This window comes from Chelon labrosus (genome assembly GCF_963514085.1).
Source record: "Chelon labrosus genome assembly, chromosome: 12".
NCBI lineage: Eukaryota > Metazoa > Chordata > Actinopteri > Mugiliformes > Mugilidae > Chelon > Chelon labrosus.
Genome location: NC_140345.1, coordinates 23,077,070 through 23,101,712, shown reverse-complemented (window position 1 = coordinate 23,101,712; position 24,643 = coordinate 23,077,070). Strand labels below are relative to the sequence as shown.

The window sequence follows — 24,643 nt, the reverse complement described above, 5'->3', positions numbered from 1 at the left end:
GGCATACAGAAATGGGTGCATGAGGCACATATATGGTAGAGTGGAATACACTTGCATGGTTGAATGTGCGTCATGTTCCCCTTTCGACTAGTGGTGCTGGCCTTGGAGTTGAGATGAAATCGATAACCAGTGTAGGGAGCATGGAAAAAGGAATCTGGCAGTTGCTCCTGGGAGGACAAGGCACCTGTTTATATGTCAGATGGATTGTGTATGCGCTCAAGAGGAAGACTATGTATAATTGTACGTATGAAAGACAATATGCATGTATAAAATATGTGTATACACAGGTGTGCGTATGTATGTGAGTGCGTGATCCAGTCTGGGCAGTGTGAGTTTCAGCTGCCTGATTGTGTGTGTACCTTATCTGATAAACAACATATAACCCTGAATAGCTGACATTCCCTTGGCTGGATGGGTCCAATCTGTGTTTTGCCGAAGAACTCAACAAAGCAAGCCTGGCAGCTGGACGTTGGGTAAAATATAAACTGAAAACTGACTAAAATGTTATCTTAATTTCTAAGTTAAGGTTTCATTTTGGGGGTGGCTCCAATGCCTGGGAAGCTACGCTGAGGACTTTTCATATAGTTAACTATTTAGGAGTGTATTTAAATTTAGAAGAGTTGGCAAACTGCAAATACTATTCTGTCTGGATTTCATTCATCATCAGGCCTGATTGAACAATATACTATTTCTAAAAGCTAACAAAAGGCAGACAAACTAAAACAAATACACAACATACTGACATCTTTGTCTACTTCCATGAGCAACACAGGTGTGAACACTGCGAAATTACAAATATGTCTCTGCAACTGAAGACTCCCTCAGCTCTGTTCGAGGCCGCGGCTGCTGATGTCCACAGCCGTGTCTGCCATTACTCCTATTAACAACATCAACACTGCTATTAGCTCGTCTGTTATTTCACTGATGCCTATATGTCGAAAGAATTCCACTGCTTGCTACCTCTTATCAGCCAGCAGTCAAATTGAATTGACGTCGGCTTGAGTAAATGTTTATTCAGGAGATGTAATGAAAATTGTTCTGAAAATGACTCCTGCTATGCTGTCTCAGGTGGGCTAAAATACATTAACATTAATCAGTGTGGAAAATCAGGAATTAGCCCTAACTGAGATCTTCGCGCTAACTTTTTTTGTTTTGTTTTGTTTCGTCTCTGAAATGCCAAATTTTTTAAAAAGGGGACTGTAGTTTTTGGTGGATGAGGTGTAAAGGCTCCAGATCAAATTAGCCACATGTACAGTCTTTTATTTTTATAGTGCATTAGCTGTGACTAATGCAGGTCTACTTGAGCACTGTCCCACTAAAATAATAGTCATCTTGGCTAAAATACCGTCTCATTATGGGTCAATATCCAGCTGACTCTGACCTCTAGTGATTGGAGAAAAGGCGTGCATCAATAAAAAAAAAAAAAAAAAGGGTGCGCCGTGGCCGTGAGGCTGACGGTGGACCTGTGTTTCTCATAATAACAACAATGACAGAAACAGCAGCTGCACAAGTGGTTACGGCTGAAGGTTGCCGGTTCATCTCAGGCCACAGAGCTTTTATGATATCGGTCGCTGGCCAGAAGTGCCATGATGGAAGTACAGATCCATGTTGGGACATGAAAGGCTATCCCACAGTGCCATGCACGAAAGCAACAGCAGGGGAGCAGATGGCGTGATGTTTGTCTGAATCAGTCAGAGCGATTTTGATGATGATCACATTAACACATTTGCATTTAGAGAAAAGCTAGCGGGTATGAGAACAGAATGTGTTACGTCTAATTTATTATGCTCCAAGTCCGAAGCTGTTGCTCACCACTTTAACATAATCTATCTCCTCCTCCTGCTCCCCTGAGCTGGGGTCAGGTTGAATGAGCCGCTGTGTTTAATCCATGTTTCTCAGGCTTCAGAAATCCGCAGAGAGGCAGGAGGAGGGGAAGAGGAACAAGAGGGACGGAAAAGGAGCAGTATGAACACCTGCTTATGATTCAGAGCGCTGGACCACACGGCACTGGAAAGGTGAGAATGACTCACCTTCCTCTCCTTGTCCTGTCCCTTTCACATTCAACAGGTGGGAAGCTGTGGATGCTATGTCAAGGATGTGTCACTTTTCAGCTGACCCTCCATCGCTCTGACACTGCTCCCCTTCTACTGTGTGTAAAAACAGCCTAGCAGCAATTTGACTTTGAGTAATGGAAGGAGGTTTGAATTCCCCCTCTGAGATACTGGAACCAGTTGGGAAACCGCAACTATTTAAATGCAGGAAATCTTGATTTTATAAAATGTTAATATGATCTGCTCTGGGGACAAACGAGCAGCAAGGCTCAAAGCGAGAACCCCCCCTACCCCACCCCACTACCCCATTCAGCACAGTGAAGAAAAGGACCAAAGCGAAGGAGGAGCGGGGGGGAGTGTGACAAAAGGAGGAAGAGGTGAGAAGAGGTAGAGAATAATGAGATGGAAAAATGCGAAAAATGCTTTCATTTTGTTTACGTGCTATAATTCTGTCTGTCCACCTGCTACTAAAACTGAAAAACACCCACCAGCAACAGCAACAAAACAATAAAACATCCCTGCCAAAATGACAGAGATGAATGACCAGGGGGTTTAATGCTATCGCGCTCTTTTCCACTTATTTCTTTTCTTTCCTTATGCCTCTCACTTTCCATTTTTCAAAATCTATCAGCCTCCATCTCCGCATGGCCACATGGTAATTTTAGAGGCCTGAGAAATTACGACTGCCTTCTCTCTGTTTCCCGCTCTCTCCCTCTCTCTCTCTGCACAGACCTGAAGTAAATGAAATTCCTCTGGAACAGAAACTGAGCCATTACTGTGTTTTGGATTTTTATGGCTGCATTTCCGCTCTCTTCAGCTGGACATTCTTTTTTTTTTTTTGTGGTCATGGAGAGAATTTAAAAAAACAAAAACTAATTAACTGAGACCTTTGAAGTTGCAAACTGTGTCACCGAGGCTGAAATCAATAAAAGCTGGGATCACATTAACTTTGGCTGAAGACCAAGATGTCTGATTAAAATATCCCCCTTGAACACAACACTTCTGCTAACACACGACAGATAAAGACAGCGTAATATACCAGCAAACAGATCCAATACCTTTATCAATCACTTCTCGACCACTCAAGTCCATGATACGAGATTTGGTGTTTAGCAGTGTTGACAAAATGCTTTGAAGCAGCTTTCAAAAATGGATTTAAATCAGTTTAATTCAAACACCTTGCACACAGTGTTTTTCATTAATGTCGCTTTAGCACATGTCCATTGTTCTGATTGTCCAACTGCAGGGACAGGGTATTTCCAGGGCACAAAAACACCAGCAGCAGAATTAGGAGGTTCGCTGCTAACTCCTGGCTCTCTTAGAGCTGGTGCAGTGGCTTCTATGAGTCAAATCACTGCTTTTCTTATACAGATTCTACAGACACTGTGTCCAATCCACACGTAAAGTGGTTTCAGTAACAGTTGTGTGTGTCTTTGTGGCGGTCTCATTACCTGATTCCTTTTAACAGACTTGTCAGGAAAGATAGAACCTTGCCACATGACAAGGGGAGTGGAGGATGTGGAAACCACATGTTTCTCAACCACTGGTTCCACCACTGCTGCTGTGTAACACACACACACTAATAGGTACTGTATGTCTGCAGTCACAGACGCTGGCTTTTATGTACAAACATATATGAGTACAGATGCAGACATAAATGCACGGTCCAAAACCACCTCCTAGCTGATGTTTGATGTAACACAGTCAGGGCATTTTATGATCACAAATAAATATATAGTTTGGTTTCATCTGCTGGTGAATAATCAGCTTTCTCTTCCTTGGACTGGAGAAAGTATTTTCACAAATATGTACTTGCACAGGGGCTTCTGTGTGTAAACGTTGCAGAAGACACCTCCTCCCTCTGTGACCATCTATCTCCATACTCCTTGACCCCCTCTCACTCCATCTCTCTCTCTCTCTCTCTCTCTCTTCCCACTCTTCCTTCCTGTTACTCTACTCCCCATTAACCACGCTTTCCTTAGCCCAACTCTGTCTATCACTACATCTTCCTCTAACCCTCCATCCTCTACTGTAACTTAATACGCGCTCAATCAGCTAGAGGCTTTGGAGTTTTGCTCATTACAGACTTTACAGCTGTGAGGCCTCGCTGGGAAGTCGGACATCTGCAGCACCTTCTAATATCATGCCTCTCCTGAGCCGGCACACATAAACAGACTGAATAAAACATCTGTCCTTTAGGTGAAATAATCGTGGGAGTCCAGGAAATAATCTGAGAGATAAAGGGAGAATACGCTGAGAAGAGGAAAGAAGCAGATGGAAAAGGACGAGTAAGGGTCACCTAAGACTTAAAAAATGTAATTAAAAGGTCGATCCATATAAATGAACTGAGAATGCAACACAACTTACACTCTATGCATAATGAAATATTACTTTATCACATTAGTTTGTGATAAACATTAATATAACTCAATAATAACAGTGATACTAAAAATAAATTCATAAGCAACGATGCTTATTTTTCAAAACTCACTGAGAGACAAAAATGTGTTTTGTGTTTTCTGTTACCACAGATTCAATTCCTCAATGCATGGTCAAAAAAATCTGACTCCGATGTAAGTGTTGCCATGAAAGTGTCAGTTCTACAATTTTAACTTAAAATAGAATATTTCTGCTCCGGGAAAAAGGACAAATGCGGAGGAGTGTGCGAAAAAACCTGAACTGGGACCCGGCTTGCCTTCAAGAATGATAAGCTGGACGGAGAGGTGGGGAATAGCAAGGCAGAGGATGAGTGATAGGAGGAAAAGTGGGATGTCCCGTCTCCCACTGAGGCCCTGAAGGCTCAGTAGCTGCTACAGACTGCCAAAATATAACCTCATCTGGGGTCTGAGACACCTGGCTATTCACACCAGAGCATGCAAGATGACTTCCACAGCTGTCTGACCATGTATTACATGTTTGGAGGGACAGCAGGGGTCTCTGTCATTCAATAACATGTAGGGTATGGGAGTTCTCATGACTCATGTCAAGAGAATCATAATGGCGCACAGCCCGGCCCAGAGACGGTTCGCTTTTCTTTCAGTCTCTTTCAGCAGGCAGCAGTGAGAGAGACGAGTGATGTCTACACCTATCTTCCATCTCTTATAACTTAGTTGAGGCAGCATGATGTTGCTTAATACTTGCTTATACTAATCAGATCTTTGCCGACACAGTTTAAGAAAAAGAGAGACAGGAGCAGGTAAGTTAGTTTTAATGTGGACATTTCTACCTGCAGAACATCTCCCAAGTCAGCAGTACTGATCTCAGGGTCTTCCGTGGTGTTGAATGGAACAGGTGTTATCCTGACGAAGGTGAGTACACGGGGTTCGGGGTATCTCCACAGCATCACCCCTGGACTGTCCTCCGTCTCGCTGTAGAACACTACCTCATGGGGTCCCGGTAGTCTCTGCAAAGCTACGGACAATAGGAGAGGGGAAATAAGAAAAAGAATAATGTTAAATTTTTCTGGAATCTGTCAATGCAAGGCTTATAGTTTGCTTCACGAGAACACATACACACAAAAGAGCGAAATCCTACAATCTGAAAGCGAGAGTGGACCTGGAATGATTCCCTGCAGTTTAGATACACTAGTTTGCGGCAATTTTCTGCGGCCATAAAAATCCTCTGATTATTTGTGGGAAGAAACGCATAAAGGCAGAAAAATGTGATGAAAAAATCTAGAATTGGATATTATTTTCAGCTTGTGAAACTGATCTATTGGAACCAAAGAACTATATTTGATTTGAGTACATATTTAATGCAACAATTTATTTTTATTTTTATTTTATGGTTCTTTGTAACATGAATCTGAACTTTCGGAAACAATAGCTCTTAAAAAACCACCACATTCTGAATGTTTATATGCGTAACAAACTGCATAAACATAGTGACTGAGTAAACATTTTGGCTATTGGGTAAACAGCCATTGATTGAACAATGCCAAGCACCTGCAAGAGCTGGAGAACACTGGATCTGAACTTCTGAGTGGTGTTTGACTTAGGCTGCGGCTGCTGTTTGGGATTCAAGTCCTTTGGAAAAATGTTTATTTGAAAAAAACAGTCTAGCGGTGATCTGCTGCTTTGTTTGGCCCCTCGGCGTTCAAACACAGACTATTTTTTGCTGAAAACACATTTTGGCAGCGAAAAATCTGTCTGTGGCTAATCATTCCCTTCATGTCAACCAGTGAGCTGTCCTTTAAAAGGTGGATGAAATAAAATATAAATGCTTTCATGGGGTCTTGCTTTCATTTCTGTTTGCTTAAATTAAGACAAAGTCATACAAGAGACTTATTCTCTTTACTGTTCTGTCCATCTATCTCTTCCATCGCCCTGTCAGGCACTTAGGCGGGGCATCCGCCGCGCGCAGGGCCCCAGTTTTCTCCGGCTGCTGACAACATGTTGCGGACAGATTGTGCTCTTGGTTCTAGTTCACTACTGTAGGTTCTCCAGCTTCAGCCAAAATATTAAATGCATCAAACACAAGTGGAACAGTGCAACAAACAAAGGCTCAACCACAGCTGACAGAGTGGACGGCTGGTCCACAGCCAGAGAGAAGTTTGATCTTCTTTGTATAATGTTACTGTGTGTATGTGAGTTGATGCACACAAAGAGAAGCACACACAACGCACAAAGAGGGGAATAAACACCATGTTACTTGGAGTGGAAACAGGCAGACATGTCTGATGAAACTTCTCTTCACAGAGGGCTTTGATCTGACTTTGATTTAAGCCCAAGTGTAGCTTAAGTGACATCTGACTTTCCCACAAATGTTCTTTTTTTAGTTTGTCCAACTCAGTTATACATTTATGAATTATTAACCATGGTTACTGTCCCGTTCTGAGTCTCAGGACAGGACAGTAACCATGGTCAATCTTTATCATGACCCATTACCCACTATCTACGCCATGATGATAAGACCAATGCATAAACATGCACCTGAGTCCTGGATGTACTGAAAATGTCCCGTCCGCAAGTCATCTGAGCTGTGCTCTGTCCGAGGAGATGGAGAGCCCGGGGAGGGAGGTGGTACATTGTGGCTAGTCTTGCCCTTAGAAGAGCTATGAGCTGAATCCCCTTTCTGGAGGTGGAGGTAGGCACTGAGGTGCTCCTCCACCAGCTTCAGGCAGTTCAGATGTTCCTGGCCCCAGAAGACCTGTTGGGACAGAACAAGAGAGGGTAAGACAGTTGGACATAGAACAGCAAGTAAAGACAGTGGTAGGCATGGATTCAAAGAGTAAGAGAGAAATATGGAAGCAAAGAAAGTAAATTAAAAATCTGGGTTAAGAAAAAAGGCTACACAACAACACAGACTTGCGGTTGTTGCTTAAATACTTGCATCCACCATTACATTATTTTGTTTTCCAAAACAGGAAGGGAAGCAGTCAGGACCCCCCCCTCTTTATTACCCATGCACAACCTTTCTAACATTACCCAACACAACCTTACATCCTCCTCACTTACCCGCGGCATTCCCCTTCCCGTGCTCCATCAAAGTGAGTCTGTCTGGGGTTTGGACCAGGGACCAGGAATCTCTGAGTCAAAAACTCTTCACACATGGAGCTGACTGCCTGCCTGCCCGCTACTCACTAGCTTGCAAGGGTGAGCTATGTCTAAACTCTAAAAACAGGAAAATTTGGGGAAGTTTTTTGGAAAGAGAGCACGAGAAGAAGAAATCGGAAGGAATTCCGGTGGTTTTAGTACAGCACTTGATTAAAACACCACAAATGCCAATATTTGCAGAGGGAAATGTATGATTGCGTATTAAGTGTTGAGTTGCGAGTGATGTTTCTGTTAATGGGCACGCAATAAAAGCATTAGGGGGCGCATTGATAATAGGGGGGAGGGATGCCCCTGAGGAAGTAATGTGGAATAATACATTAGTAATAATCTGTTCAGTTAGTCACATTGAAAAGGGACTTTTCCGTGTGCACATTATGTAACTTCTCACAGGAAAAAAGACACACATAAGGTATAACCCCCGTAAAAATAGCCTTACAATATTCCACCACATAACCAGCAGATGTGAGTCAAATCTGCAGTGGAATTACAGCATGCAATTCCACTGTCATCACTTCACTCAAAAGAGGACAGAAGCCACGGCAGAATTAAAGAGGAGCAGCAGATTTAAGAGGAGCGTTACGAATGTGATGGGCTGTGCCCGTGGGTGTGAGCTTATGAATGCTGTAAGGTTTCATTTGGAAACCAAGGAGACCTAAGCTGGAGTTTTAGTGGGCAGTAGTATCACCTCATGATTAAGGCTGTTCTTCATCTGGATGTGTCCCTGAGCAAAACACTCACTTCCAACCAGGTGCAGAGGTGCTGACGTGACCTTGAGCTGTAGTTGGGCTGGGTGATAAATACCCAGCTGATTGAGGATGCTGAATTGATGTCATAAGTATACAAACCTGCAGCAGGCCTCCCTTCAGGTCCAGCAGCAGTTTAGGGGGGCCAGGCTCATGTCCAGGGCTGCCGCTGTGCCGACACCACCGGGCCTCCAGGGAGCTGCTGCAGGAGAACGGCCCCAGCAGGACACGGCTCCGCTCCTTCAATCCTGTTCTCACCAGCATATCTTTCAACTCCAGCAGCACAGAGGCAGACTGAACTGCATCTAGGGACACAGATGGAATAGCAATAAATTGCATGTACAGCACAGAGTAGAACTGCAAAAGAAAAAAAAAGAAAACGAGGGAAGAAAGTCTTGTGAATAATACTGTAATAATGTACAAAATGGTTTGTGGATAAACTAGGAGCAGCCACTAACTGATTACACAGTGGAAAAGTAAAATATTTCAAAGTGAAATATTGATACCTCTAATTATATATAAAAACTAACAGAGTTCATTGATATATCTGCATTTGCACTGGGCCAGATGAAATTAAAACACATAAACAATTCAACCTCAAACTTGGGCTGCAAGAATGCTTGCCTCTGAGATTTTTTTTTTTACACAGTTCAATTACAACAGTGTGGCTGTGTGATAGCAAAGCAAAGAGTGTGCAGATACATCAACCGTACCGCTAAAGTTTAGACTATCGTCCTCTTCTGATCTATTAGTAAAGATTAATGGCCGTCTGGAAAATGATCTGCTTTTTTTTAAACTCCAATTACGTACATATGTTAATGCGTTTGCCTTTAAGCTCTCCCATTGCTTCCATGGCTGATAACGAATAAAAATGAAGATCACCTATTTTTTCTAGTTTTTTAAGTTGTAAGACGGATGTGAACTGAATAACATTTGTGTCTAAAATGTACAACATGCAACCATCAGTTAACGAGGTGATGATCAGGAGTGACTCCTCATGTCTCACGAGCAGAGGTGGAGTATTACCGATACACCAATCTGAGATCCAAGTGCAAACTCTGGGTTACTTTAAACTAAAAGGTTTAGCAGACATGATGACAGCGAGAGAACCCTGATGTGATCCACAGCCAGCAGCCAAACACCCACTCACTCTGAAAGAACCAAAAGTAGCGCAAGCTCCAACTTAATAACGAAAACCAAAAAACATTCTCAGTCCATTAAAACGGAGACGTGTCACTGTGGTCAGAGGTCGTCCTTTTGGTCTCATAACTCAGCAGACTGAAAGCCCTTCTGCTAGACGCTGACATGGGAAGGCTGATCTGGTCAGTTAAAGCCGCAGCAGCTCATTTGGAACCCTCAATGACTAATAACGTCATTGAGAAGCAGTTCAAACATGCCTTTTAATTCCTGTTGGCTTGGCTGTATGTCTGACGAAAGCACACCTGTTTCAATGTCTAGTTCTAAGGAATATTAGTAACTGCAAAGGGACATTACGTCTTTCAACATTTCAACAGGTGAATAAAGTACAGAGCAACATTTCATCTAACAGCAGTTCAACTATGACAAGCAGAATTAAGTAGGAACCATTTGAATCCTGAAAATTACAGCCAGAAAATACATTATAAGTCCTGCGTAAATGTCTGTAGAATATACAATATAAGGTCTTTGTCACTGCTATGACACACTACAAGATTTTACCCACAATTCCCAGTTGGGCAAAGTCTGCACCAGTCTGTACCAGTTGGGGACAGTTGGCACAAAATACTGTAAGTGTGGGAGGGGGCAAGTGTGTGAGAGAAACAGACCCGACCCGAACTCAGTCGCAGTCAATCCAACATGTTTGAATTTTTTTAGATGAATCTGGACACAATCAGGTGGTGTGAACCGATTACCGACCCAACAGCAAACACGTGTTACTAACAGCCAGCGACAAAGAAAGGGTGGGAGACAGGAAATAGCGTCAGAACACGATAGGAAGCAGCAGTAATACCAAAACAACGATGGCAGTTGTTAAGTGTGCGATCCCCGGTCTTTCAGTGGTCAGACAAAAATCTGCTGAAGCCAGTCTGTTAGTGTGCACTCCGTTTTAAAATCTGTAAAGACGGTGAAAGTTGTGTAGTTGTGCCCCCAGCTTCAGTTTCACCTCAAGATCGGACAAAAACCATTGAGTCTGGGCAAGTAAGATATACATAAATGTATAAATGTATAAATGCAAAAAAAAAAAAAAAAAAAAAATCTATTAATATCTTTGATTTGAGGAAAGACTGACTACTCCGGGCTTGGGGTTCACTTGGGGTAAAGCAGGATAAATGGGGATTTAGGGAGAGATGGAAAGGCACATAAAGGGATTGGGGGAGGAGGTGATAAATGAGGAGATGAATAGATAGAGACATGGATGGCGGGAGAGAGTGTGAGAGGGAAAGTGAACTATAATACGATGAAGATATGACACACAAGAGTACTCAAATCCTTCCAGGCTTGGTGAACTGACTAAGGAACATCTTATTCAACAGTAGAAGGCAGTGAGTGACACAACGAGGGGGGGGGGGGGGGGGTCCAATGAGAGAGGGCTTCTCTTGCATAAAACAATCTGGAGGAAATATTAAACTGGGATGAGTCATTTCTCTTAGGAAAGACATTGTTGATACAAGTTGGCAATTTACCTGCTAATATCTTCTGGTGTTGTAGTGCAGACAGAGCTGTTTGAGATTACTTACTGAACTGTGGACACCGGGTTTATTTTCATGGTTAGGATTTATTAGACAGCACAGGGGAACTCCCAAACTGGCTTGTTAAACAGAGAATCTTTCCCAAACACGTATAAAAGCACATTCAAATTAAGTGGGGACGCACGCAGAAAAAGGACAGCCAAATGCCTGCATACATGCAAATGTAAATGCGGACACGAAACCATTCACACCCAGGTGAACGAGTGGAAACAAATACTCCCACATACATATTCTGACACGCACACACAACGTGTATCAAAGTATTTTCTCCTGTCTCACCATGCGTCATTTACAGCCAGTTCACCGCAGCATCCTGGTGCTAAAGCCAGCAGCAGCAGCCAGCGCTCTCAATAATCAACCTAATCGGGAGTGGTTTTAATGAGGGGGGATCCCTTTCTTTCTTCATCTCTAACTCAGACCTTCCTTCCAGGCTGAATAACAGTCAGAGGCACGAATCTCCATCCCTGTTTTTGCCCTGTACAGTGTGACCACACTGCCGCTATGCAGGTTTGTTTCCACAGATGTGTCAGCAGGCAGCCCAAAGACATTAAACTGCTGAACTGTGAAGTTCTGCCATAAGTAGGGAGGAGGGGAAGGTTAGAAAAAGAGAGCGCTGAGACAATATTGGAGGATGAGGCAGTTGGTACATTTTGCGTCTGTGTTTAATACACATTATATACTGTGTTTGCAACATCATGTTTTTACAAATGAGAGGTTAAAAACACAAAAAGTGAGAGAGACAATGGGGACATGACAAAGTTGTAGATGAATCAGAGGAGGGAAGCGTGGTGTGCTGGGAAGAAAATAAAATAGCAGCAAGAGGTTTTTTGGGAGGTCTTGACTTGAAAACACATGGTTGGACTGGTGGACGGACAGTCATCGTCAGATCATTGCTTAATACCTTGCGGAACAAACAAAAACACAGGCGTACATGTACGCACATGGAACAGGAAACAAACCAACACTTAATTAATTATGCACAGAGCATTTTCCCATATTATATACAGTACGCTGTGTTGTGATTGCTAGCAACATCAGGCACAGAGCAGTATTTTGTAAGAACAACTACCTTTGTCCTAGATGTCCATGATGTGTGCACCACTTTATGACAGTAGTCATATATAAACCCAAGCAGTCTATATTCAGCAGAAACTAGATGCTAATTTACTTTAACCTCAGTGAGGAACAAACACCCATTCAAAAATACAGATTTGAACTAAGTACAAGGACAACATACACACTCAGACATCCAGATTTGGTTCTTAAATGACTGAGTTATAATAAGAACCATCTCAGAATGATGACTAACCGATCTGGACGGAGTGATGCCGTCATAGCATACATCCAGTAAACCAGTACACGCACGCATACCCTCTGCAGGCTTACGTACAACCAATGACACTCAAGACACCATGTGTGGTGGGAAACAGGGCGGATCGAAATCTTCCTAAAGTGAAATACATCTCTGGCAAACACCCGGGTGACATTAGATAGGATGGGAGACTGATTTACCATGTCGGTTTCTCCCTGGCAGCCGTTATCTGACCACTGCCTGGCTGATTTATACCCTGCGACGTACTGGTATCAATTAGAAGAAACCTAAAGGAGTCATTGCATAACGAGTAGAGGCCCCCGAAGACCTTCTGGGATGGTAAGAGTAATAAGAATAATATATGTCACTCACCACAGAAATACGTTATTCACTCACCACAAGACCACTATAGGACACTAGAGGAAACTGGTTTTGTAGCAGGGGACTCAACCGGCCAAAATGGCAGAGCGCAGGAAGCTGTGTGTCATCCAAGCAGTTACAAACTGTGAGTGTTGATGAGTTGCATATGGATTCAATGACAGCAACAACCCATTAGCAAAATTATGCACAGTGGATATATGTTAATTTCTTAATATTCAACTCTCAACGTTATCTCGCCATAGAAATACCTGGTTAACCAGGGATCCCAACAAACTTTTATTTGGGCCATCTCGATTCATACTATTTCAGGATACGTTTGGCAATTTCAAAAACGTCTTTCTCCCTGGGTGCTGCATGTGTGATATGCTACAAGTACAACAAGCATGCATAGTGCTGTTGTGCATTAAGACTGACTATGCTGACTAGACTAACTTTGCTCTGCTGTAGTTTGGCAGGATAAAGGCAAACAGGAAACGTATTCTGGTGTGGCACAAAAGAAGTACATTAAGTCTGGTTACTTATCCCTTTAAGTTACTTTTTTATTTAACAGGACATGAGGAAATGAGCTATCACATTAACTGACACTGAACATTTCCATTAGTTCAAGCTCTAATAGCCTTACTTAACAGCCTAAGTCTTTTGGGTTAGAGGTTTCCATAATGGTGTCTATGTTATTCAAAATATGAGTTCTGAAAATTATTAAAGGCTGCTGTAAAAAAATATATCCGTCCTGCAAAGACTTGTTTGATTGTCTGAGAAAAGTAAAACAAGCTCATATTTTTCTTAGACTTCATGTCCATAGTATCACAACATGAGTTAAATGTTTTTCCCCTACATGTCTTCCCTCTGTGTCACGTACTGCTAAAATTAATGAATTGAAAAGTATTTATTAGTTGGATTAGCTTGCAAAATCCCAGCAGGGTGTATTTCCACAAATAAATCTGTTTTGGCTTAGCTCAGCTCTGCTTTTCCCTGACCACTGAAAAAGAAATAATGTGATAAATGGAAGAGAGTGGCCTTCTTTCAGCAGAGTAAACAAACTGACATGACCGTAATTCAAAGATTGGCCGGGGTAACAAAATAAAAACTTGAATTGAAAGAAAGAAAGAGGGGAGATAAATAAAAACCAGTGTGTTTCTCTTTGTTCAACGGAAAGAAGTTTTAGCTGGAGTAAATCACCATGAAGAGGCAGGGGGTCCACAGAAGCAAAGGACCGAGGAGAAAGCTTTGCATGTGTGTCAGTGTGTGTATGTTGTATGCATATAAAAAAGTGTTCAATAGTAACAGAGTCTGCTGGTGTATGTGTAGGAAATCAGGGGCACTCTGATGGAGAGTTGAGAGATTAGGGAGGGTCTTGTTTCATGGACCCTAAGACATCTGTTCTCTCTCTTTTGCCCACCTCCCTCCCTTCTTTCACTGAACTATAAATGCCCCCCTACCTTGGGGAGTGGTGGGCCGTGGATGGAAGGAGGAATGTGGGGCTTCCACTTGCTTTTCATTAACACGGGATCTGGTAACACACCTCACTGTCAACCTAATCCCCCCTCTCTCCATCTTGTCCCCTGGCAGAGGGGGGCTGCCATGACCAGGTACGGAGGCCCAGATGTTGCATGGATGAGGGGGGTGGATGACAGCTTTGGATGTACGGTGATGAAGATCCTGCTTCGTGCTCATGCACAATGTAGTCTAGTTGTGTTCTCTTTCCCCTTCTGTCCCATATTACTAGCATAACTTCTTTCGATCTCTACAACTCCTTCTGGCTGTTCGGCCCCTCTCTGACTAATTTTGAGTTTTGACTGATTTTGTTTTCCACACACGCTCTTCTGTCCCATTTCAACTTTTCCCTTTGCCTAATCTTGTTTAATTTCCTACACCTCCCATATTTCTTTAACTAATGAGCCTTACGTTTTCTCCATCTGCAACTTTATGAAATCCTTTGCTTTCCCCTCTTTCACAACTCTCCCTCCCTCTCGTTTCCTCTTGCACAATGGCATTAACCTGAGGTCCGCCAGGATTCGGTTCATCAGTCTCAGTCTGCCACTGAGGACCAGCACAGCAACAACAGCAACAGTAGTGAACTACATTCGCTTGTCTTACATCTCTCATGTACAGCCTCTCCCTAGGGTGTTATTCCCAATGAATTATTGTGGCAGCTCTAAGGCTCAACCTTACAGGACGGGAATCCTAACCCTTTATCTTTGAAAAATTCTTAGGTATCCATTTTCTAAGGTACGTAATAGGCGCAGAGTGGTGAGTGATGGAGGTGGTCCAGCGAAGGCTAAAAGTCAGCAGATACATCTATTGTCACCAGCAATCAGTCTGTGTAATTGGAGACAGTTTGTCTCCTTTCACTGGCAACAAATCTGGAAACACGATGTGAAGAAGCCCTCGGGGAAAATAGCTGTGTGTGTTGTGACAAAGATTTATAAGGGAGCTTAAGTTGTCAACAACAACAAAAAAGAAACAACAGCGTGAGACACACATGTTACTCAGGAGGGCAACTTCCGACATTTGCTTTAAAAGCCTAAAACCCTTTCCCACAGAAACAAGATTTTCTTTGCAAGCATTTGGTCCCGTGTAAACGTTCTAATCTGCATTTCCAGGTGTTACGCAAAGGGTGTTTCAACATGTGTTCAGAAGCACGGAAATGAAAATATCAGGGTCATTCATGAGGGATCTTGAACCTTGCAGGTAGCAGTTAAGCCACACGTCTGCAGGACATTATGACAACATTAGCTTTATGACCGTAATTATGCGGAAAAGACAGTTCATAACAAATCAGTGTTTACTTCTTGTGTTTACTGCAAACATCAGATAATGGTTATTAACATATCTCTTGAAAACAATTGCTGGATGCAGAACATAGGGCAATGAGTATAAATAGTATGCATTTGAAAGTAAAGTGAGCGGGAGAGTATTAGTTTTCATATTAGCACAACTGTCTCTAAACTATTTTTCCAGTGCATTGCACACAAAGCTTCAACTGTGTTTATCAAAGTCAACACATCAAAGATGGATGAAAGTTGCAAAGCTGGTGAAAATCAAAGCAGGGAAGCAGCAGGCCATTGTGTCATTGTGCAGTTATGCAGCAGAGTAAACACAGTGAAAATTGTTTGAGGTTTTAATTAACATTTTTGACAATCATTTTATCTGAAGTAATCCTATATGACAACATCTGTAAAACAGATGCAGGCACTTATGGAGCCTTGCTCCACCTTTGTCCTTGTCCCTGTGCAACACCAGTCAACAGACAGAGTAGCTGATGCCCAGTGGCTCTGATATATATATGTATATACATATATAAAAAAAAAATCTACTTGCAAAATTATGAGACAAAGTGTTCCTTGTTATCTGCCCGTTACTCTCTTGGATCATTCAGTTTCCATCTGCAGTCTAATTTAAAAGAAATTCCAAGAAATAATAAAAAACCCGAAAAACAAACAAAAAATCCTTGATGATCTGTTATAGTGCGCCGGCTCAAACCCGACGGCACAGAGAAATTGGAAGCTTTTTAATTTACATTAGAATTAGCAGTTCTGATTGTCATAATGGAAACACTGAGATGCCTCCTGGATAATAGTCAGTGTTGATGAAGGCCGGGTTTGAAACTAACACGAAAACAAACATTTAGCTCTCGCACACACTCATATATAAACGCATGAAAATATCTTTGTCTCGCAGGCCTTCTATCAAACACACATACCCGTGTAATCAAATACAAACACAGTCCCACACCAATTTTAGATCCAAGTCTAACACAAACATCTCACTCTACAGTTTACTGACAAACCTTGTTTTTGGCAGTGGAGGGCTTTGCTAGCACAAGTAAAAAACTACAATATTCCAAATAATAATGGAAGCAATACTGTTATTTGGTTGCCAATCTTTCCCAGTGTGAGTGATTGAAAGAATGTCAAATGTTCCAAATGGACTGATACACTGCATATTCTTTGAATAAAGGGTGGAAAGTACAACGTTTGAGTAAGTGCTATGCAGTAACATATCAAACACAATTCAGAAACCCATTCTTATCAGACTCTGACATTATAATGTGCATCAAACATTTGCATTTGATGATGTTAAAGGGGGACTCATGGCGTGTTTGACTAATGGTGAAAAACAGCTGGCTATAAGTAATTTCCAGTAGAAATTGGCAATATGAAGCCACAAGCTGACGCCAACAATGTGTTACCCGGGTCATAATTTTCCAAACAAAGCCCCCGAGGACACTGTGAGAGTGAAAAAGAAATTCACCGTCAGCCAAATATCAAGTTGTGGCATCGAAGTTCAGAGCTTGTTTGATATTTGCTTTTAGAGGTTCATTTATCAACAACAGTCTTCTACATGGTCTAAGCCATAGACCCCCTGGGGGTTGGCTACAGTATAGGTAAACCCTGCCTCCTCCACATTAGCCAAACTAAAACACCAAAGTACACGTCAAACAAGATGTAGAACAAAGATGGTTTCTGTCGTTTTATGTAGTTCTTATTATGTACGTTATATGTTCAAGTGATAATAAAAGTTGGTTTAAGTAGTTATTTGATGATATCATGATTGACAGGGGGTCTGAGGGAAGTACCGTAGGACTTCGGAGATGCAGTCTTAACATTAACTTTACGTAACCGTATTTACAAACCGCAGTAAATTATAGATTTAGGTTGGACCGGTAAGAGATAGGACTGTAAATGCAGATTTTGGTCTTCGATGGTTAAATTCAGAGTTTTTGGATGTTGTCGAAACGTTTCGGTCAATGTAGAAGAAGATGAAACTCGGACAACCAAACATTTTGATCTCTGCTGTGACACCTCCACGTCAATTTGACAGCCCAGCCCAGACCCTACGGCTGTAGCCTGAGCCATGGCAACACAGACCGCAAAAGCTGTGATCAGTCCGTTTGGTAGTCACGTATTTCTGCTTTGCTATTTCCAGCTGCTTCTCCATCTCTGCAATTTTCGAACTGATTGTTTCGGATCAATAAAGATGGAACACATCAAGGAAAGGTTAATTGAGGAGGTTCGGAGATACAAACAGTTGTAAGATTAGTCTTTGGCAAAATTTCGGAGAAAGTTTCAGTTGCCATTGTTGAAAGTGAAGCAGGAAGTAGAAACAAAAATGAACCCGACCGGCAAAAAAGACACACCAGCAACTAGCGTTTAGGTGGTGTTTTTACACAATGAACCAGACTGATGAGGGCACAAGTGTAAATGGCTCGCACCAGCGTAGGCTACGTGTGTAGGTTATGCCGTCTACATCCGGTAGCACTTTAAATGATCCTTTTGCGAATTCAGTCCAAACAAAGATGGAGGTTTCACAATTATCTTTTCTGAACAACTCACCAATCCCTCCTTTCTTCCTCCCTTCCTTCATTAATTCCTTCCGCCCTTCCTAAAATAACTGGTGTGACGGCGGAGATCAAGAAATAAAGAACTTAACAAGACTTTACAGCTTGTTCCAAAATATGTATCATCTCTGTGTATTTTTGTGGGCTAATTAGTGATGTTGTAGGTTATCTAATGAGCTAATTAAAAAGCCAGCATAATTAATAGCTGTAATTAATAGGGATTTTATGATTGTTAAGTATTGAAAGCAAGATTTAATGGTATCTACATTATGATGTTAAAATAGGCATTGCTGTTAAATTGTAAATTAATTTAATTTGTAAATTATTAAGTAGTTATCAGAATTGTGAGCCCAGTTAAACAACAACGAAATTAGGTTTTCTTTTTTCTTCTAAAATATCAGTGTATAAAGCTGTCTCACACGTTGATGAGTTTTTTTTTTTATTTCAAATGAAACCTGTTGTAAATTAAATGAATAGGTAAAAAAAAAGAGATGTTAAGTTTGCTCTCATATTCAGACCCCAGGACTCCCCAAAGATGACATGGAGGACTCATCCCAGGTGTAGAGTACATGTCCGCTGCACCATGGTATATGAGAATTTAAATTTGTTTTGTTATTTATGAATGAAGATGGATCAAATTAAGCTTTCTAATATATCTTAAATGTTCTATGACATACTGTATATTTACAACACTGTGTATTGTGGTCGTTTGTAAACCAGTTTAATTCTGCTGGTGTCTTATTGAGATGTTTTGTCATACTGCTATTTTACATTTAACTCTATTTCAAATGTCATAGACAGGGGCGTGTTGCAAGCCCCATTCTGATATATCAGAATGTGTAACAGGGACCCAGAGAAAAAACAACAGGTTATTTTTAAAGACAGTTGGTTATATGAAGCTGGCCTGGGGTTAGCAGTTTTATAATGTTTTTTTTTTTTTTTATTATTATTTTTTTTGTGGCATGAAAATAGAATACGGGTCACTCACAGGTAACTTAAAGGACTAGAAGTTGATGGAGAGAATATTTTCAACCCTATGAACACAACTTAGAAAACTTAGAAAACAACTAATTCCACGGACTTAATGGCTGTTTTCAGTCTTTGCAGCCTTTGAAATCACTGGCATCATCTTTTGGGTATAGTGTGGAGCGTCTTAATAGCAGTAAAACCTTCAAGTTAGAACTTAGAGAACTAACCCTAATCCCCTTCCCTATAATAACAATAACAATTTCAGTACTGTAGCTATCACTAATATAAGAGATAAATGTCACATCGTACTGTGACAGTAATGTTGTATATTTATACAAACATTTCTTCAAAATAATTTTTGATCCAATATATAAAAATGCACCAAATGCCATAACAGATTGTTTTCTATATTAACCTGTAATGAATACATGAATGGTTATGTGACTTAGAAGGGTACAGGAGCTCTTCAAGGCTAACCAAGAGTCACACTCTGCACCGTCAAGGAAGAAATATATCCAGTGAGTGCAAGTGCAAGAGAGGGGGGTCCCACTGTCTTACGCTCTCTTGAAGTTTCTCTCTTCAAAGGAGTTATGTTAGACTATCTGCCTTGTGCTGGTTAGCATTATCACAAGCTTTGGGCAGCTTATCCAAACAACACGAATAAGAAGACCCGACCTCGCAGTGATGGGCCATTACTAGGTGCAAGCCCACGGGGTTGAATACAGGAAAGTCTCGTATATGCATCACTTTTCCCGGACCTTCTTGGTTATGGGAGATAAGTCTAATTTGTCTTTGAAGGTTACAAACCATGGCAGCTAGTCAGATGTTTGCTTCGAGAGGTTCATTTATCAATACAACAACAAAAGCTGTGCAGTATATTTATTATGCGTGGCTAGAGACACACATGCGGAAATATGACTAGTTCATTTGACATTTTGTGATTATCTTAATGAGGTTTATTTAGTTAGTTAAGTTGCGGGATAAAACCGGAGAACCCGGGGAAAAACCACACAAATAGACCTAGAGATAGAAGGGTGAGGAAAGAGGGTGAGGGAGAGAAAGGGTGGAAAGAAGAGTGTGCGTGCATGTGTCAGTGTGTGTTCCAATTCTGTTAGGCACCTGTCCCAGAATGAGAAGGCGATGGCATAATCATTGAGGTGGCTTCGGTGTGTGATGGGACCTTGATGCCAAATCTAAGAAATCCTGCTTATCCATTTCAATCAAGGCACATTTTGTCCTTCGTGAAGATGAGGGCTTCAGAGATTTGCTGGACGTGGGCGGAAGAGGGCTTAAATTTTTCTTTCCGGGTATGGGAGGTAGGGCCTCAGTCAAAAACGCAATCTTTCTGGGGACAGTGCGCAGCTCAGTGGGATCTGACTTCATTACAGATTGCTTCATGGATTTCTTGACGATGGGTGGGAGGTCGATGGGTGGGAGGCCGTTGGGTTTTGATTTACTGATGTGTAACTCACTGTGACACGGTTGTTCACCTAACAACTTAGGTAACTTCTTGACTGGACTTACCTTATTTAAGGCCTCTGTCAAATCTGAGTTTTTAAGTTTCTCATTCAGGTACAACTTTTTGAAGGTTGTAACTTTTTCGACGAGTTTCTCATTTTCAAGTTGATATTCTTCTGCTTTTGTATGGAGCACATTCAGCTGTCCCTTCAATGACGTAATCATCTTAGTCTGGTCGTTCATGTTGGATTGGCAAGCTTGCATGTCCTCTAACAACTCATTTCTCTCTGGAAGGGTCATCCCTGCTGTACTTCGCTTCAGGTCCTCATATTTTTTATCCTTTTCATTGATTATATCAATCTGTTTCTGGATTTTACTTCGGCGCGTCTGCAGTAGTTTGTTTCGGTTCTGCAGCTCTTCTGTTTTTTTCTGAAGCTTTTCCCTAAACATCAAATTTTCATTATACCAGTTTACCCCACAGTCAGGGTTTATGTTGACAATTACAGGTTCCACTAGCGGACTGCCTACGTGCGCTTTCTTTGCATTTGCCAGCTGTAGCTCAAGGTTACTACATCTTTTCTTTTCTGCAAACAATGCGTGATCTTTTTGGGCAAGTTCCTTTTTATATTTTTTTGCATTTTCCTCCAGAAGGTCATTGTGCGTTCTGAATTTCTCAACCTTGAGCTCCAGGGCTTCAATTTTACTTCTTAGATCTTGCTCCTGCATGCTGTGGGTCAACTCCACATTTCTGTACTTGTTTTGCAGCTCTGAACATTGCTGTTGGTAGTGCAGCAGCTGCTTACACTGAGAAAAGTTAGTTTGTTTGTTAACCTTACTCAGCTGCTCTACATTTAAGATGAGTTCTCTCTCTTTCTCTTTGCCTTCAGTAATTAGTCTTTCTTTTTCCTTTAGCTGCACCTTTAGTTTGCGCACGGTCTTCCTTAACAACAGTGTTGGAGCATGTATACTGGCATTTCCAGAGAGAGGCCCCGTTAAACTGTCATGGGTTTCTTCGATGCTCGAATTATCTTCTGTGTCATTAAGACTTAAATATTTAGCTGCATCGAACGGATCCATTTCACTTTTTTGTTTTTGTCCTAACCTTGTAACTATCTATCAAATAAACAATACTGTAAATACCAGTATTTGTTTTCTCGTGTCTCACCTGTATGCCGTAAACTGTGAAGATTTTACACTTCTAATTACTGCCGCTTGGTTGTGCTCAGACGTCTCTGATCTGTGACAACATTCTTATGTTCCATGTATATATATGAATTGTGTCAAGTCATACGTCATCATAGGTTTGCCTTTGATGTTACAAGCAGTCCTGTCGCTAGGTAATTGATTGGCCGACGCGTACTGTTCAACGGCCGGTACATTTTGCACTTGATTGAGAAAAGAAAATTGAGAAAACGGGTACATATAAATCCCTAGATACCATGAACAAGACTTAACTTACAAAGATGAGTTCTGTTTTGTGTGAGCCGATGTTCTACCTGGCTAGCGGCAAGGCTAGAAAACAAACCTGCCTCAGACTTGGGTTATTACAAACCGAACCAACGGCAGCTACAATTTGACAGCTAACTGCACTAGCGTAACTAGGGTTGCCACCTGGCTCCCTGCGTGTGGCGCTGTCACGGTTGCCTAGAGACAGGCGCGCCTTTTAAAAAATGTCTACTGCACCCCCGATACTCCACCATTTGGCTAACGGACACTTTCAGAGCCTCTGTATGTTAGCATGTATGTTAACAGACTGGGGTTTAGCTGCAGTGGTGTTGTCACTTATAGTAAGTTTTCTGTTTGCCGAGTGCGCTGCCATGGAACAGTAGGCTAACCGATTTATCCTGCTAACTGGTACATCTTACACGCTGTACCCGTTAGCAGCGTTACTACACGAAGGCATAGTGACGGTGCTAACTGGTACAGAGTTACTACGTCTTTGCGTCAGAATCTCCGTTAACATATTTTAGTATTTAGTACTCTACTGCTTGTGGCTTGAGCTTTTATTGGTCAACCGTATGAACTTTAGAGCGCCGCGCTGGCGTACCGTACCGATAACACTGCCAAGGCAACCATGAGACTGACGAGTTTGTAAATAAAATTGGGAGGAGGAGCTAATTGACGCACCTGCTTGACGCACGCAAAATACCTGCGGGCCAGTTCTGACAGATAGAAAATACTATCTTGCGAGCCGGATACAGTTATGGGCCTTGAGTTTGACATGTGTGGTTTAGGATGTTGAGTCGAATGAATGATCATTTATTTAATATGCAATAGTATTAGCTAATATAAATATTATATATGATCATTTAAAAAAACAAATCATACTAATAGATTAACAGTTAATAAGTAAAGAAATAAATTCATTCATTCATTCATTCATTCATCTTCTGTAACCGCTTGTTCCTGTAAAGGGTCGCGGGGTCTGCTGGAGCCTATCCCAGCTGTCATCGGGCGAGAGGTGGGGTACACCCTGGACAGGTCTCCAGTCTATCGCAAGGCTAATACAGAGAGACAGACAACCATTCACACTCACTATCACACCTACGGCCAATTTAGAATCACCAATCAACCTAATGAGCATGTGGGAGGAAGCCTGGAGAGAACCCACGCAGACACAGGGAGAACATGCAAACTCCACACAGAAAGGCCCAGTCGGCCCATGGATTCGAACCCGGGACCTTCTCGCTGTGACCATCTCGCCACTGTGAGGCCCAAATAAATACATTTTGTTTATATTTTAAAAGTTCATTGGTACATATTTCATTTTAAGATTTAATTAACTGCACTTTATAAGAGAACGTGTTCACTGTTAATAAAGCATTTCAAGCTTTAAGTATGACTAATTGCTTTCTTGATCACCCCTTTACTAAAAACTCCAGCACAAAATAAAACAAACCACTGCTGCGGGCACCCTGCCCCACAGGAGTCGGGTCTGTGGTGGTCAAGGCCCCGAGGAGCCGTGGTGAACTTCAAAGTTAACTTAATACGAGTTATATACGCTTTACAGGCTCGTGAATATGCCAATGGAGGCTATTACGCAGACTAATGCAGCAGCAACATGTTGTTAGCCGTGTCATGCTTAGCAAAATATATGAAGTAAGTGAAGCTTGCCATTGGAAGATTATTTCTAACGTTAGCTATTCTTCTAGTGGGAGCTAGAAAATGCTATTTTGTGAAGTCAGACATACAAATAGGAGTTAAGTTGCACTAATTTGTGATCAGCTGGGCATGTCGCTGCACACACACACGCATTTTTGATGATCGCCTCGGTCAAAGTCTGTTGTTTTACTCCATTTAACCGCAGGTGTCTTGGATCTTTTTGACTCGGCGTAACAGCTTGTATATACTGATATTTGATATATTTTGTTTGTTGTTGACATTACCATAAACCTATTTACCACTTATCTACCATAAACCTATATATTAAATACTAAATCCAATAATCCAACAATAGCTGCCATTCTTTAGGTAATACAAGTATTTGTTACCTGTTATAGTTGTTAACTAATTACAAATGTACAAATATTTGGCTGGCCCATCATATAATCATCATCATCATCATATAGATAACAACTGTCAGAAACAAACAAACAAACACACAATAACGCAGCTCTTGGGTTTTACTCACCTTCTACCCTAGGCCCCGACTTCATGTTCAGACTTCCCATCATGGCCGACACCGACACAGTCATGCTAGGCCTCATTGGGTGAGCCTCTGTTTCCATGACTACTAAAATCTGGGCAGTGTTTAGCAAGACCTTGTGGAAGGACAGTGCCAGGCCCCCGACACTACTGGCTTCACCCAGAGAGGCGGCCTGATGGTGTGGGTCTGAGCGAGGAGGAAAGGTCCTGTGCCGCGTTTTCATAGGGGACGAATGAGGTGTGTAGGGAGCAGAGGGTGGTTTACTGGAGGTGTCCCATGTATGGTTTGGTAGGACTTTCTTCAGGTAAGCTTTGGCCTGCTCCAGCTTGGCCACAGTGGCGCTGATTTTCAGGGGCCGTGATAGTTCCGCATTCAGCTCAGCTGTAGAGAGAGTAGAATAAAAAACAGCTAAATAAAAGATCAGAGACAAGCAAGGATTATCAATAACAACAAAATTA

At 41.8% G+C, this 24,643-nt stretch overlaps 1 protein-coding gene across 3 annotated transcripts in view; it reads right to left on the bottom strand.

Moving 5' to 3' along the window:
* The window catches only part of vps13b (vacuolar protein sorting 13 homolog B), a 284,402-nt gene that overhangs the window by 50,140 nt on the left and 209,619 nt on the right, over positions 1-24,643 (bottom strand). For all 3 annotated transcript variants that reach the window (XM_084556273.1, XM_084556271.1, XM_084556272.1), the window contains 4 exons: positions 24,171-24,566; positions 8,452-8,654; positions 6,983-7,199; positions 5,278-5,462 (listed from right to left, as the gene is read on the bottom strand). In XM_084556273.1, coding sequence (XP_084412399.1) covers positions 5,278-5,462; positions 6,983-7,199; positions 8,452-8,654; positions 24,171-24,566 — 1,001 coding nt within the window. The remainder of the gene's footprint in view (positions 1-5,277; positions 5,463-6,982; positions 7,200-8,451; positions 8,655-24,170; positions 24,567-24,643) is intronic.